This window comes from Sminthopsis crassicaudata, chromosome 3, assembly GCF_048593235.1.
Source record: "Sminthopsis crassicaudata isolate SCR6 chromosome 3, ASM4859323v1, whole genome shotgun sequence".
NCBI lineage: Eukaryota > Metazoa > Chordata > Mammalia > Dasyuromorphia > Dasyuridae > Sminthopsis > Sminthopsis crassicaudata.
This window is the reverse complement of record NC_133619.1, coordinates 409067885-409080703: the sequence shown is the minus strand read 5'-3', so window position 1 is coordinate 409080703 and position 12819 is coordinate 409067885. Positions and strand designations below refer to the sequence as shown.

The 12819-nt window shown below is 34.5% G+C and overlaps 1 protein-coding gene across 3 annotated transcripts in view; it reads left to right on the top strand.

Annotated features, from left to right (window-relative positions):
• The window catches only part of SLC39A10 (solute carrier family 39 member 10), an 87778-nt gene that overhangs the window by 53098 nt on the left and 21861 nt on the right, over positions 1-12819 (top strand). For all 3 annotated transcript variants that reach the window (XM_074302815.1, XM_074302817.1, XM_074302816.1), the window contains 2 exons: positions 3969-4963; positions 8930-9137. In XM_074302815.1, coding sequence (XP_074158916.1) covers positions 3969-4963; positions 8930-9137 — 1203 coding nt within the window. The remainder of the gene's footprint in view (positions 1-3968; positions 4964-8929; positions 9138-12819) is intronic.

Below are 12819 nucleotides of genomic sequence, written 5' to 3'. Positions count from 1 at the left end.
TATTTGTTCCTGTCATCTTAGCCAATCTGACAGGTGTGTAGTGGTATCTCAGAGTTGTCTTAATTTGCATTTCTTTGATCAGTAGTGATTTGGAACACTCATATGAGTGGATATAATATCAATTTCATTATCTGAGAATTGTCTGTTCATATCCTTTGACCATTTATCAATTGGACAATGGTTTGTTTTCTTATAAATTAGGATCAGTTCTCTATATATTTTGGAAATGAGACCTTTATCAGAACTTTAACTGTAAAAATATTTTCCAAATTTGTTACTTCCCTTCTAATCATGTTTGGATTAGTATTGTTTGTACAGAAACTTTTTAGTTTGATGTAATCAAAATCTTCTATTTTGTGATCAATAATGATCTCTAGTTCTCCTCTGGTCATAAATTCCTTCCTCCTCCACAGGTCTGAGAGGTGGACTATTCTCTGTTCCTCTAATCTATTTATGATCTCACTCTTTATGCCTAAATCATGGACCCATTTTGATCTTATCTTGGTATACGGTGTTAAGTGTGGATCCATATCTAATTTCTGCCATACTAATTTCCAGTTTTCCCAACAGTTTTTTCCAAATAATGAATTTTTATCCCTAATGTTGGTATCTTTGGGTTTGTCAAAGATTAGATTGCTATAAATGTATCCTTTTTTGTCCTTTTGTATCTAATCTGTTCCACTGATCTACCGGTCTATTTCTTAGCCAATACCAAATGGTTTTGGTGACTGCTGCTATATAATAAAGCTTTAGATCAGGTACACTTAGACCACCTTCCTCTGACTTTTTTTTCGTTAGTTCCCTTGCAATTCTAGAAAGAGCTATCAATCTGTCAATCCTTTCCGTGTCTGGGCCGGGTGAGGTTTCCCGTGTTGAATTTTCCATATGAATTTTGTTGTTATTTTTTCTAGGTCATTAAAATAGTTTCTTGGGAGTCTGATTAGTATAGCACTAAATAAATAGATTACTTTGGGGAGTATTGTCATCTTTATTATATTCGCTCGGCCTATCCAAGAGCACTGAATGTCTTTCCAATTATTTAAATCTGACTTTATTTTTGTGGCAAGTGTTTTGTAATTTTTCTCATATAATTCCTGACTTTTCTTTTGGTAGATGTATTCCCAAATATTTTATGCTATCGACAGTTATTTTGAATGGAATTTCTTTTTGTATCTCTTGTTGTTGGATTGTGTTGGTAATGTATAAAAATGCTGAGGATTTATGTGGATTTATTTTGTATCCTGCAACTTTGCTAAAGTTCTGAATTATTTCTAATAGCTTTTTAGCAGAGTCTTTGGGGTTCTCTAAGTCTACCATCATATCATCTGCAAAGAGTGATTGTTTGATTTCCTCATTACCTACTCTAATTCCTTGAATCAGAGAGTAGCTATTAATGGTTCAGTATTATTGTGGCAGAAGTTCTCTAATGATGTACTCCAAGGATTGACCTTGTGCGTTTTAACATTTTTGTCAGTGACTTGTATAAAGTTGGATATGCTATGCTTATCAAATTTGTAGATGGAAAATACCTGGGAGGGATTACTAACATTGGATGAATCACAGGATCCAAAAGAATCTTGGCAGGACAAAGTATTGGGCTGAATCTTGATGAAGTTCAATAGATATAAATATGTCTTTTATTTCAATATTAAAGAATTAATTCCAATATATAAGATGAAGGAGCCATAGTCAGTTCATAAACATTTGTTACAAATACCTACTATTTTCAGAGAACTGTGGTAAGTCCTAGGTATACAAAAATAGACAAAAGTTCTCATTAGACTTCTAAAAATTATCATGTATTGCTGATGAATTTATTGCCTTATTAATCTCCACTAATCGGTTTTAAATATTGTACCCACTATGAACAGACAATTTTAAAGAAATTAAATTTAAAGAAATTAAAGCTGTTTCTAATCATATGAAAAAGTGCTCTTAATTACTATTGATTAGAGAATTGCACATTCAGACACACATCACACCTTTAATATTGGTTGACAAAAAAAAAAATGATAAATGTTGGAGGGGATGTGGGAAAATTTGGAGCCACTTACATTGTTGGTAAACTAGTATGCACTCCTGGTTCAGAGGGTATGCACAGTTTGATAGCTCTCTGGGCATAGTTCCAAATTGCTCAAAGAATGCAGTTTCAATAAGAAACTATGCCTATCTCTATTGAGTCTATATTCCAAAAAGATCATAAAAGATCAAATATGCAAAAATGTTTGTAGCAACTTTTTTCATAGTGACAAGGAACTGCAAACTGAGTGTTTGCCCATTATTTGGGGAATGATTAAATAAGTTATGGGGGAGGGGAAACATTTAGAACACAAGGTTTTGCAGACGTAAATATTGTTAAAAAAATTTTTGTATACACACGTGAACTGAACACTTTTGTTTTAGAATGATTATATGACTAAATCCCATTTGCCTAAGGAAATTCCAAGTACTTTTTTTTTATTTAAAAAAATTTTTTTTTTTAGTACTTTGGCTACTCTAAAGTACTATTTTATGATTAGTAAATTTATCCATCATAACATTTATCATTTGTGTGGACCTTTTCATTTATAAAGTAACTAGGTGGCACAGTATAGAGAGCACTGGGGTTGGAATCAGATGAGTCTTCCTGAAGTCAAATCTGGCCACTAGACACTTCTTAATTGTATGACCTGATCAAGTTACTTAATCTTGTTTGGCTCAGTTCTTCATATATAAAATGAACTGGAACAGGAAAGAACAAGCCAATCCAGGTTTGTTTTTTTGTTTGTTTGTTTGTTTGTTTTTTGTTTAGCCGTTAAAAACCTCAAAATGTGGTCTCAAGACTTTATTTAAATGATTGAACAACACAAAATGTCATTTGTAGCATAATAGGTTCATAGATTTAGAGCTGGAAGAAATTGTAGAGCCTCTCTAGTCCATTCCCTCATTTTGTAAATGAGAAAACAAATTCAGAGATTTTAACGGATTTGCTATAAACTAGATAGGTAATAGGTAACAATAGTAGAATATGAGTCCTTGTCCTTAGACCCCAAAATTTTTTGCACTGTACCACACTGCCTTTTTCTAATAACTGAAAATCATTGACAATTTTTAGTAGTTTACAAATCTTTATCTTTACATTTCTTATAAAGTCTCAAAGCATTATTCAAAAGCAAATGATTGATGATAATAATGGCCATCTGTATCTTTTTTTACATTGAATCTAAAATCAGCTACTTAGCTTTTAACTTTATTGGATTTGAGACGTACTGGAGAATACTCAAATGTTTCTTTGAAATATTCCACATTTATTCATCTAACTATTGATTTGATATTTTGCTATTATGATGTACTTATTGATATATCATACCCAAGTAAAAGCTGAATATGAATCAGACACTGATAATTTGGGGGATTGTTCTATTATAGTAATTTATGTTATGTTCTTTAACATTGAATATTATAATATAAAAGCAAAAATCACCAACTATCAAAAGCAACTTAATACCTCACTGTGAGGCTTTACTATATAGCGCAGGGGTTCTCAAACTACGGCCCACGGGCCGGCCCACTGAGGATGTTTATGCGGCCCGCCAGGTTATGGTACATGGGCTGAGGGGTGGAGACAGAGTGTGAGTTTTTGTTTTTACTATAGTCTGGCCCTCCAACAGTCTGAGGGACAGTGAATTGGTCTCCTATTTAAAAAGTTTGAGGATCACTGATTTATAGTTTATAGTTATGTGAGATTACTTCTAGGTAAAAGGAAAAGGTGATATCTATGTTAAAGCTTTTTTAAAGTTAAAGGTTTTTTAGTATAAAGGAATGGAATTTATGTATATAGTAGACTGAATATTGAAAGGATGAACAAGGAGCAGAAAGTACTAGAGGAAAGCATTTATATAAATGAAAAAAGTTATTAGAAGATATGGATTGTTTTTCATGTTTCTGCCATAAATGGAAATTAATATGTCAATTTCTCTCTCTTTCAGGAAGATCAGAAATGAAGGTACACATGCACACAAAATTTTGCCTCATTTGTTTGCTGACCTTTATTTTCCATCAGTGTAATCACTGCCATGAGGAAGGGCATGACCATCACAATCACAACCATAATGATTACCAGATCTCAGAGGCACCATATCTCCATGGTGGTATAACAGAATCGGAGACAAGTAAGTTTTCAGTGCCGGATGCTGAAAATGAAAAAAAATACTACATTGAAAAACTTTTTGCTCGTTATGGTGAAAATGGAAGATTGTCGTTTTTTGGTCTGGAGAAACTTTTAACAAGCTTGGGCCTTGGAGAGATAAAAGTAGTAGAGATTAATCATGAGGATATTGGTCACGATCATGTTTCTCACTTAGATGTTTTGGCTGTTCAGGAAGGAAAACATTTTCACTCTCATAACCATCAACATTCCCATAATCACTTTAATTCAGAAAATCAAACTGGGACTAGTGGAACATCAAAAAGAAACCACAGATGTGAACCAGAAAAAGATACAGCTGAAATACCTGTAAAATCTGAAAATAAACATTCTCATGACCATAATCACCACCCCCACCATCACCATCATCTGCATCATCACCCTGACCATAACACTACACACCATTCTCATAATGATTCCATAACTCATAGTGAGCATGGAGAACCAAGCCATGAACCATCATCTGACACTAATACAACTCAGGAGCAAGCTGAAGTTAAACTTCGGAAACCCAAGAAGAGAAGAAAAGGAAAGAAAAATAGCGAAACTTCTCAGGGTGAACAACATGAGCATAATCGGGTCCACAAGTATGATCATGTACATCTTCAAGAGCATAATGGCCATGATAATGGCCATGGACACCAAGGTCCTGATTCTCATAACGAAGATGAACATCAGCATGTTCAAAAGCGGGAAGCCCCCCATAAGCAGAACAGTGTGAAAAAAAATGCAGTCTACTCAACACGAAGTCACAGGGATCATAATCATCATGAAGAGGTAAGTGTGAAGTGAGACTTTCCTAATGTTTATTCTTAATATTTGGATAATTGAAGATGTTAGAGTTACAATAGTAATTTATTCATTTTTCTACAAAACTTTTCCAAAAAGCAATAAAATACTAGAATCAGATCAGAGTTTTAAGGTATGTTCTTTGTTTCTTATTTTTCTTGAGTGTGCTTCCTTACACTTAAACGTTTAAAGATTCATACTTTGGTCCAGATTTTTTTGGGGGGTGGGGCAGGTAGTTATATGACTAGGTATAACTTCTCTATGTAAGTGTTACTAATGCCACTTTTCACTTCAAGTTCTTAGTTTTTCAGTTGTCAGTCAGTGAAGGAATGATTAGGTGCTTACTATTTTCCATTGGTTTAAGCCACCCTGGAGATGCAAAGAAAGGCAAAAACAGCCACATCTTCAGGAGCTTATATTATGGGGGATGGGGAGAGACAACACCGTGTACTTGACTAAATACATAAGTGATTTGTGCGGAGTGTAATCTAAGAGGGGAAGGCATTAGTGGTTGGAGGCACCAAGAAGTGTTCTTTTCCAAAGGCAAGAGTTGTTTCCCAGTGAATAGATATAATATCCCACTTATGGGAGGTGGCTGATGTAAAGCAAAGAGACAAGAGGTGGTATCTTGTATGAGTGAGTAACAGCAGTGAAGCTAACATAGAGAAGTAAAAATATAAGAAGAATGAAAATGACACAGAAAAGATCCAGGTTGTGAAGAGCTTAAATATCAAGCAAAGAACTTTTTGTTTGATCTCAGTAGTAATAAGGAGCCTCCAGATTTTGAGTTGGGAAAGGGGAGTTGTCATGAGAAGACCTTCACTTCAAGAGAATCATTTTAGCAACTGATTGAAGGATGGACTAGAGCTTTGTAATACTTGGAGGCCATTTAGAAGATTATTGTAGTAAACCAGGCAAGAGGTAATGAGAAAATAAATTAGGGTTGTGACTTTTCAAGGAAAGAAAAGGGGACCTATGGGACAAAACATATGAATAATAAGATTTGGCAGCACATTAGATATCTAGGATGAATGAGAGTGAGGAATTAAGAATGACAACTAAGATTAAAAGCCTAGATGACTGGGATGTTAGTGATACCCTTGACAGTAAAATACCCAAACATTCCAGCCCTGCTGTAGAGAACATAACTCCATTGGGCTGGCCACATTGTTCAAATGCTAAATGTAAGCTTGCCAAAAAGATTATTATCACACAGGGTAAACACTCATAAGGTAGTGAGAAAAAGATACAAGGACACTCTCAAGGTCTCTCTTAAGAACTTTAGAATTGATTATATGACATGGGAGACACTGCAGAGGCCCACCCGGCCTGGCGTGCCCTCATCAGAGAAGGTGCTATGCTCTGTGAGCAAAGCAGAAATGAATTAGTTGAGAAGAAGCATGAGATGTACAAAGTTAGACAATCCACCAATCCCCAATCATAGGGACTATTTGTGTCCGACCTGTGACAGAGCATTCTGAGCTGGTTTGATTGGCCATAGTCAGACACACTGTAACCCAACTTTTAACACAGTGATATCATTTTGGTTTTCCTCAAGAATGAACCAAAGAGTTGGAAATAGAAAAGGACTTTGAGGGGAAAGATTAGAGAGTTTTGTTTTAGATATATAAATTTGAGATATATAAAACTGAATATTAATTATATGTGTTCAAAATGTAGATGGTAAGGCAAAATTATATCTCAAACTAGGGATAAATGTATATACCTAAGGAAACATCAGCATTGATATAATCATTGAACCTGTGGAAACAGATGAGATCATCAGTGTGTAGTAAGAGGGTGGGAGGGAAGAGGACTAAAGGGTCAAATCAACAAGTTTTTATTCAGCACTTACTACAGGCAAGGCACTGCTAAGCCCTAGGATTCAAAGAAAGGTAAAAACAGTCCATGAGTCCAGGATGCTTAGAGTCTAATGAGAAAAGCCTTGGGATGGGGAGCATAATCACAGTTAATGAGCATGACATGAATGAAGATCTTGCAAAGAAGATTGAGAAGGGAGTGTTGGGAAGATGGAAGGAGAACCAAAGGAGAAAACTGGAAGAGGAAAATGAGACAGGAAGAGAAAGTTGAGCAAGTATTAAATGCAGCTGCTCATGTTGAGGACTGAGAGAAGGCCATTAAATTTAACAGTGAAATAATTGCTGGAAGCTTTGGGAGGGGCAGTTTTAGTTGAATTAGCTCAAATGCTAGACCTTAGGTTTTAGAAGGCACTGAGAAAAAAGGAAATAGAAGCAGGCAACTAGCGTAGAAAGCTTTTTCAAGGAATTTAGCTAGGTAGTATTAGAGATGGAGAATGAAAACAGCATCTAGTTAGTTTTGGGATAGAGATGCACTAGACCTAGTGTGAATGGGAATTCTCCAATGATATGAAACAGGCTTGATTTATTGTTTGTCTAGACAGAGATGGGCATACTATGGGCCACTTATGTTTAGTGTAATCTGTAAACTAAAAATGGTTCTTACATTTTAAAGTGCACCAAAATTTTATTTTAAAATAGATATAGGTATGAAATGAGGCCTCAGCTGAAAGGTTATAGGGAGAGAAGGTACTGGGAGAAGCCTGGAATGAAAAGAGAAGATTTGGAACAGTCTTTTCAAGTGGAATTGTAAATTAATTAGCTAGGAGCAACTAGGTGGCACATTGGGTAGAGTGCTGGGCTTGGGATCAGTAGAACTCATCTTCTTGAGTTCAACTCTGACCCCAGAAAGATACTTCTAAAAGTGTGATTCCAGGCAAGTCACTTTAACCCTATTTGCTACAGTTTCCTCATCTATAAAATGAGCTGAAGAATGAATACTTCCATCTGCCTCTTTGCAGGGAAAAAAATAGAGAAAAATATTAAATTGTGTTGATTAAGTCTACTACAAATATTACCTAATCTCAACTGGGATTTCATTCCCTAGTTTCAATCCTATCTGACTCTTTGTGACCCCATCTGAGATTTTCTTTGCAAAGATACTAGAGCACAATTTAATATTTTTCTCCATTTTTTTTTTTTTTTTTTTTCCCTGCAAAGAGACAGATGGAAGTATTCAAGGTTGGGCTTCTCCAGAAATTTGCAAAAACTGTTTTTTGTTTGTTTTTAAATTATATTTTGAATAGAGAAGGGCTGGTCTTGGAGTCAGGCAGACCCCTGGTTTCTTTTTCTTTTCTTTCTTTTTTTTTAAATTATAGCTTTTTATTTACAAGATATGTATGGGTAATTTTTCAGCATAGACAATTGCAAAACCCTTTGTTCCAACTCTTCCCTTCCCTCTTCCCCCAGATGGCAGGTTCACCAATACATGTTAAATATGTTAAAGTATAAGTTAAATACAATATATGTATACATGTCCATACAGTTATTTTGCTGTACAAAAAGAATCGGACTTTGAAATAGTGTACAGTTAACCTGTGAAGGAAATCAAAAATGCAGGCAGACAAAAATAGAGGGATTTGGAATTCTATGTAGTGGTTCATAGTCATCTCCCAGAGTTCTTTCGCTGGGTGTAGCTGGTTCAGTTCATTATTACTCTATTGGAACTGATTTGGTTCATCTCATTGTTGAAGAGGGCCTCGTCCATCAGAATTGATCATCATATAGTATTGTTGAAGAAGTATATAATGATTTCCTGGTCCTGCTCATTTCACTCAGCATCACTTCATGTAAGTCTCTCCAGGCCTTTCTGAAATCACCTGCTGGTCAGACTCCTGATTTTAAGTTTAAGTGTTATCTGTGACCCATGGGTAGTAGTGCTCCAGGAACTGCTAAGGTACTGATATGATAATGGAGTTCCAACTGGAAACTCCTAACAGATGAAATCACAGGTTTGGTTAATAGTGACAGGAATATAATTCCTATCCCAACTTGAATTTGTAATAGATATCCATTTAGTTTTTTCTTTTTCTTAATAGTGCTTTTTACATATTGAAATGGGTTTATTTCTTTGCAGTGTTTGAATGTTACCCAGTTATTACGATACTATGGTCATGGGGCCAATACTCCAATTTCTCCTGATCTCTTTACGTATCTTTGTCCTGCATTATTGTATCAAATTGACAGCAGACTTTGTATTGAGCATTTTGATGAACTCCTGTTTGAAGATATCAACAAGGATAAAAATGTGTTCTCTACAGATAAGGCAAATATAGGTGCATCAGGTAAGAAAGACTCGTGTGTGTATGTATGTAGTGTGTGTGAGAGAGATCTATTTATTCAACCTAAATAGACACCTACATATTTTTATTGTTTTAAGCAACACTTTACATTTGTTTGTTTTTTTTTTTTTTTTTTTTTTTTTTGTTTGTTTGTTTGTTTGTTTGTTTTCTTTTTTTATTGGGGTCTGTGTGAATTTTGTTTTGGAGAAAGGTAGTCCATGTAACTCTCAACTGGGCCAGAACTTTGTTCAAGTCAAGACATTAAGCATTTATTAAACACCTTCTGTGTATCAAGAACTATGCTAAACTCAGAAGGCTCTGCTGTTCATCAGTAATCCCCAAGGAGGGTAGGGAAATGGAATGGAGATGAGAGAGAGTATGTTCAAGTTCAGATTCTGATGCAAAGCTTATTTTTAAAAATCAAGTAACTGATATTGAAAAAAATTTTGATAACTAGAGAACTGACTTAAAGATTAGGGGAAAAAAAGGTTAGGACTGAAAGGGTATTTCTGGATCAAACAGTTTAAAATTGTGAGATCCGTTAGAGTTCAGTTGTGAGAATAATTTTTCCTAAACATCAGATACAAGTATACCCTGCATAAAACTGCAGTGATGAACATTTCCTAATAATACGTTATAACTCTGCTTTAGTATAATGTTTTTTGAAATTCTCCTAATGAAGTCACTTGGCCTAAGACATTAATTTCTCTGAACTTTCTGTAATATTATTTCTCCTAATATTGCCCAATCAGCTGTTTTCCAATTATTTAAGAGGAAATTCAAGGCATTTCCATGGATTCTTTTACTTCCAGGATCAGAGCATTTGCAATAGACAGTGTTAGGCCTGGAGTCAGACTTGAGTTCAAATCCAGCCTCACACATTTATTGGCATGACTCTAAATAAGTCACTTAATCCTGTTTGTCTCAATTTCCTCATCTATCAAATGAGCTGGAAAAGGAAATAGCAAACCACTCCAGTATTTATGCTAGAAAAATCTCAAATGGGGTCATGAAGAGTTGGATATATTTATATATATATGTATATTTATAAAAAACTAAAAGGTACCTCTTAAGCCTTGAAACACAAATTTTTAAAGTAATATTTTTATTATAGAATAAGAACACATGCATAAATAAAATAGAATTTTAAAACTGTGGCATTCCCAGAGATATAGTGGACAAAGAAGATGAATACCAGTAGAGCTGCTGATTTATAGGGGATCAATTATTAGAAAACAATAAGACCACAAATTTGGGTGGAGGAGCTAAATCCCTAATCCCATTTGGAGGGTGGGCAGACAGCCACCTTCTTGTTAAGTAAAACTTAGGACCTTATGAAGATCCTAAGGAGATAGATGGTCAAAAAAAGCAGGAATAAAGACAAGTTTTAATGAATAGATTGTAAATTGTAATCTTGAGTAACAACTGCTTTCTCCCCCAGTTCCTTTGAGAACTAGTAAGGAGGATGAGGGGGTAAGTTCCTAGGCTAGTGTTTGCAATCAGAGAGGCAGCTCAGGAAAAGGAATTGATCTTGATCACAGCAGAAACATGGGGCAAGGCCTTGTGGAGAGTTCTTTCAAAATTTGTATAATCATCTAGTTTTTCTTGTTAGATGTAAAAAAAAAAAAAAAAAAAAGTCTTTTCTCTCTACTGGGTATCAGCAGTCTTTTCTCCTCTATCCTTCTCTTCTCTTTCCCCAGCCTTCTTAATTTTTAGGAAACAGAATAATTTTTAAAAGTTCTGATTCATTTTTTTGATGTCAATAAATTATGATTTTCTAATTAGCATTTACATGCATGCTTATAAAAGCTGTTGACTGGTGCTTAGTGGACTTAGTATTAACAGCTACTACACTCTGAAAGTAATTAAAGAAACTGTTCTTGTCCTGAAAACAAATATATTGCTAATAGCGAATATTGATTATTCATTTGCAGGTGCTTATTAGGATTGTCAGGAATGAAGCTTGAATTAATTTTGTCCTGATAGATGTTAATAATTGTTAGAGGATGGCCCTGCAAGTAATTATTTTTAATGACTGCTACATCATTAAGAAAGGTTAACTTGTTCTATATAAATCTCCTGTAGTGACACAGCTACTACCTCATTAACTTTGTTCAAAGACTGCTGTAAACTGAGTACACTCTATGCTGCCAATGGAAGCAAATCATTTGTTTCACAAGATAGGCTCATTTAGTCATAGAGTTGACCCTAGCTTAATTACTAAAGGGGGTTGTGAAAAGGCCGCTAAGCATTTTCTGCCAATTAAAATGCTGAAACAGTGAAGAAAGCTGTCATATTGCACATGCTTTGAACCAAGTTAATTAGAAAGTTTCCACAGATGAGCGCTTCTTTTTAAAAGAATGCATTTTCTATCTAGATAATGAGAAAGAGAGTTGGTGAATAACTAAGCTTGAAGATCTTTAGCGTTTTAAGTGACCTAATTTGCACAATAAGTGAAGCTAGTCCTAGACATTTAGCACTTTTTAAAAATTACTTCTGGTATTTTGAGTACAAATAAAGACAACATTGGTTATTTGAACTCCATCTATGCATTATTTCTTTGGTAAACTTCTGAAAACAGACCTTTTCTTTTCCACTTGTCTACCAAATAAATTAGGTTTAGCCAAGAACTGAACAATGTAATTTGCTTTTATTTTCTATGATATCTATTTAACAATCTCCAGATGAGTGACAGAATTCAAATAAAAACAATTTAAACTATAGAAACTAGGAATAGTAATTTAAATGCCATTTGAAAATATTAAGTATATGGAATAATTTTCTTTACATAATTTTCCTGACTTGTTTATGAAAAACTGCCTTCTTTAGACTCTAAAAGTTTGCCAGGATTAAGATTTTCCTCAAAATTGGTCAGTCCTTAAATCATTAGGTCTGTAATGGAGCCAATGTAAATGTGGAACCATTTTAAGAAATGTTTTGATTAAGGGGCAGAAAACATAAAACAATTGTAATTTGTACTAAAGATCTGGCAAGTCTCATACCAAGTTACAGTAGATGAGTAATATAATAAGTTATAATTCTTTATCTTGGAAGTTAGATTGTAGTCTAGTAATTTTTGTGTGTGACTGTAAGGTTGTTGCTCTGTATTAATCTTCAATCTTTATTCTATGCTCCATGTTGTAGTTTGTCCTTGGTTCTTAAAGAAAACCAGTGATATTTGGAAGGTGATATCTTGACTTACAAGTGAATTTAATTTAAGTGAGGCAGGGATATGCAAGTTATCACCCTTACTTTCTCCTCCAGAATCATCTGGATCTAGGGCAAGACGTGTCAGGATAACCGGACATCACCCCAGATATAGTAGGAGACATTGGTCTTTTTAAGCTAAAATCTGTGCTGGATCTCATTTTTGTCTGTGACAATACCTATTTAGTGATTTAAGACACATAGGAATTGAGGCAAAAAGTGGCCTACTTTGAAAAGAATCAACTGGGAGAGGAAAGCCCTCAGTTTGTTTAGAAAGAATAGTAAATATGTGTTTCTGCACATAAATTGCTTACTACACTCAAGACCAACTGTGTCACATGTTTTTAAATGGATTATCTAAAAATTCATTACCTTAAAATCTAAATGGACAAGCAATTTCTAATTTTAAAAAGTGACATCTAATATAGATGTTATTTTCTTATGTTAATTTATGTTATTTTCCTTTGTTAAATTTTCT